This window comes from Poecilia latipinna, unplaced genomic scaffold, assembly GCF_001443285.1.
Source record: "Poecilia latipinna isolate Pla-1442-1.1 unplaced genomic scaffold, P_latipinna-1.0 Scaffold1338, whole genome shotgun sequence".
NCBI classification, from domain to species: Eukaryota; Metazoa; Chordata; class Actinopteri; order Cyprinodontiformes; family Poeciliidae; genus Poecilia; species Poecilia latipinna.
The window spans coordinates 103,563-107,315 of NW_015113954.1; the positions used below are offsets into that span (position 1 = coordinate 103,563).

Genomic DNA, 3,753 nt, shown 5'->3' on the forward strand with positions numbered 1-3,753 from the left:
TATATATATATATATATATAATAAAATAAAAGCGTAAATAAGAAATAAGATAAACTAAAATAAACATCCAGAGTGAGTTGGAGGCCTGAACGTAGGAGCGGAAGATTTATTGAGACGCAGGGCGCTCACGCGGAACCCGACAATTAATCTACCAGCGGGTTAATTAAAGTGTTACTCCCTTCTTTTCCCCACCGAAATGATCGAGAAACAAATTTTAAAAATTCGGTTCCATGTTTAGGGTAAGTCTGCCTTCATTTTACATGTGAGTTCTACTTGATAATTTACTTAAACCAATTTTTGGGCCTCGGACTGCCTCCAGGTCTCCGCAATGAAACGTTGGGAATAATGTTTGTTATTTAAGAATAAGTAACGTTTTCACTGATTTATTCCGAATCCATCAAATAATCCATCAAATAATATTTGATGGATTCATGTTGTGATTTTGTCTTTAGTAATTCATTTAAAAATGTGTAGTTTTATGATTTTAGAGGCATCAACACCAGCAACTAATTTAGTGTTTCTTTTTTTTTGTTTTAGAATTAGAATATCATTTGATACTGATAAAAGTATCCGCTGTATTTTTTTCCCTTAATTTATCTCTGCCTTTATTTTCTGTCTAGATGTAAGTGTGAAGGTGTGTGTGGACAGTAGATGAATGAAGTCAGAGGTTTCTGTCCCACATCTGACTCCACCTCCTCCACCCTCCTCACACACACTCACAGATCCTCAGGCGAACACAGTGGAGGGAAAAGAGGTCTACTCCTCCTCACTCCTCCACTCCTCTTCCTTCATTCACAGAGAAACCTCTGAGCCGAAGCCCTTCTTCTTCCTGGATGGACCCTCAGAGCCATTAAGCTGATAGCTCTGGATGGAAACCGAAGATCTGAGCTGCTGGGGGGGGGAAGCTGCCATGAACTTTAGCCGGACTCGAGGAGCCTCCAGAGTGTGAAGGACACAGAGCTCGGAGAAGAAGGATCCACAGGGTGTCGCGTGAAAGGAGACAAGACTGATTTAAAAATTGCCTCCAGTTTTTTAGGCTTTCGCCCCTGGACCATGATGAGTTCAGACGTGCGTGATCTGAACTCCCTGCTGCCCTCGGTCCCGCCGGGTCCCAGTCCCGGCTGCACAGCGCTGCCAGTTAGCACGGCCCCTCAGTGGGCTCCCGTCCTGGACTTCCACACCGCCGCCTCCCCTTACCCCTCCCTTGCTGCTCCCCACTCCTCTCTGGGGCCCCACTCCTTTATCAAGCAGGAGCCCAGCTGGGGAGCCACAGGGGACCCCCACCACCACGACACAGACCCCCACTGCGGTCTCAGCGCCTTCACCGTGCATTTCTCGGGTCAGTTCACGGGCACCGGGGCCTGCAGGTATGGGGCAGCGTTTGGGGCCCCTCCTCCTGCCCCGGCGGCACCCAGCCAGCCTACGCCTGTGGCGGCCCCTCACCACCACCAGCCCCCCAGCAGGATGTTCAGCAACCCGTCGTATCTGAGCAGCTGCATGGACACCCAGCCAGCGGCCCGCAACCAGACAGGTAAAGTAAGACGGCAGGACGAACGTCACCCCCTGCTTTAGGTTCACTTTTCACTCCCTGAATCCACTGACGAAGGTTCACAAGTGGGAGATTCACACACATACATGTAGGCAAAGCAATTCAAATCAAGGGGGATTTTCCACGAATAGACTCGTATTGATTTATCCTTTAGTTCCTAAATTATATAAAGTGATTTTGAGAAAGCTGTGTTGCCTTCGGTACCGGGGCGTCTGAGTTAACTTCTTCGAAGCACATAAAGATTATCTAGAAACCCCAAACGAAGCAAAGCCACAAATCTGATACAGTGTGGAGAAAACGATGGAAAACTCTAATTTCGGCGGAAGCAGCGTGGATCGAAGCATCGCTAACCGAGGAGCCACTTGTTGCCGTTAATGTTTGACCCTCATCAGAGTCGCCTTGCAGTTTGGAGCAGCAAAGCTTTTTCGCCCTGCGAGTTTTTTTTAGTCCCCGTGAGGACATTTATGATGCTTCCGGTTATAAAAGTCTCACAAAATTTGTCAACTATTCCAGCATCATTTGGTGAAGCCACATTAGGTCTTTATAAATCCAATTTTTTTCTTTAAATAAAAAAAAAATCCTTCATTATTGTGAAAGAATACATCACAAATTATTTTTCAGTCGTTGAACTTGTCCAGAGTTCATCTTTTATTTTCCCAGGAAAACATTTCACTACAGGAGTTGGAACAAGGTTCACAAGGTGATTGATTGCTCAAGTTGCTCAGTTTGATTTTTTTTTTTTTTTTTTTTTTTAGATAATTATTTTACATTTGACAAACTCTAAATTGCGTCCTCTTCTTTCTGCGGTCACAGTGTTTGTTTTTTTTTTCTTTTTGGGGGGGAAACCTTCTCGTCTTTGAACGTTTTTTCTTTTCTTTTCTTTTAAAACTCGAGCGTCTCCCAAGCATGTGATTTTACATTTTAAGATTACAGTGTGAAGCACATGGAATTAAAGGATTTGCTATTATTTAATTCATAAAAATGGCAAAATAAAAAAATTCTGTCTATAATTATAAATCAGCTAGACAGCAAAATAAGTGTTTATTCATGATACTTAATAAAGGAATAAGATTTGTCACTCGTCACAATTTTTAAGCTTAATTGTAAAAAAAAAAAAAAAGTATTTTATGAAAAATGTTACATGTCCATTTACGCTTTGTGTTAGGAGTCTACTGTAATTTATGTTCTCCTGCATAGAGTTTGACTTCATGTCATCAGCAGGTGAAATTGATTGACTACGTCTATATTTCTGCTTGTTTGAGTCACCAGGAGGAATTCCACATTAGCCTGAATAAAACGGGACAAAAGAGTCAGTAAATAGCTTCGCTTCTTTTTTCTAGACTTGGCCACACGTAGATAACGATAAAAGGAAAGTCCAACCCTTTAATTCATTTTCACGCTGATTTAACTCTACTTTACAAGTCTAAAACTGAAAAAGCGCTCGTAAAATGAAGACTAAAAAAAAAAGGGAGGAATGAAAACCAGGATGCGTTTGTCTGACTCCTCACTGAAAGGAGAGACTCTTTTGCGTGTTGTCGCTCGGCTGAGTGATTCCTAATTCATCACCGCGACTATTAGAGTCTGGCGTTTCTCACATCTCACAGCGGATCCACGCGTGTCTCCAGCGGCACAAAAACGCTCAAGAGTTAGAAACACGAGCCACTTTACGGATTTACCTCATGAAATAAAATAAAAAACCAAAAACAGCAAACAGGCAAACAGGTTAGGTGAATCTTAACTGCATCAAATTACTCATTTCTCCAGCTGTTGTCACCTAATCCCCGCTCCTCGTAGGTGAAAGGCAGGATAGTTAATCTGTTAGTGATTAGCAGGCAGATTAATTAGTAATAACATGCTTTCTGAGCAGATAATTCAGGAATAACATTATTATCAAAGAGCCGGACCCCCCCCCCCAACCTGTTTTATCTGCACCCTGCTGTGGCTGGTTGAGCACATGCAAACAAACCAGCCAACAGCAGGACCCGGGTCACACAGTAGAGCTCGTATCGCTGAAGGGTCACACCGGGAATTCATCCCAACAATGTCTTTTTTTTTTTTTTTTTGTCCCATTTCTAAATGTTCTTCAGGAATGTTTTATCTTCTTGAGCTAAAAGTTGGGAATTCTCCACAAAGAGGGGTGGAGTGGGGGGGGGGAGAAAACAAAAAAAGCAGCATTTCTAGCATTTTTTTTGCTGATGGTGAAT

The 3,753-nt window shown here is 42.8% G+C and overlaps 1 protein-coding gene across 4 annotated transcripts in view; it reads left to right on the forward strand.

Annotated features, from left to right (window-relative positions):
- The first annotated feature begins 170 nt into the window (after positions 1 to 170).
- The window catches only part of LOC106961822 (Wilms tumor protein homolog), a 37,518-nt gene continuing 33,935 nt past the window's right edge, over positions 171 to 3,753 (forward strand). For all 4 annotated transcript variants that reach the window (XM_015055857.1, XM_015055858.1, XM_015055860.1 and 1 more), the window contains exons 1-2: positions 171 to 239; positions 621 to 1,531. In XM_015055857.1, the coding sequence (XP_014911343.1) occupies positions 1,054 to 1,531 (478 nt within the window). In that variant the 5' untranslated portion in view covers positions 171 to 239; positions 621 to 1,053. The remainder of the gene's footprint in view (positions 240 to 620; positions 1,532 to 3,753) is intronic.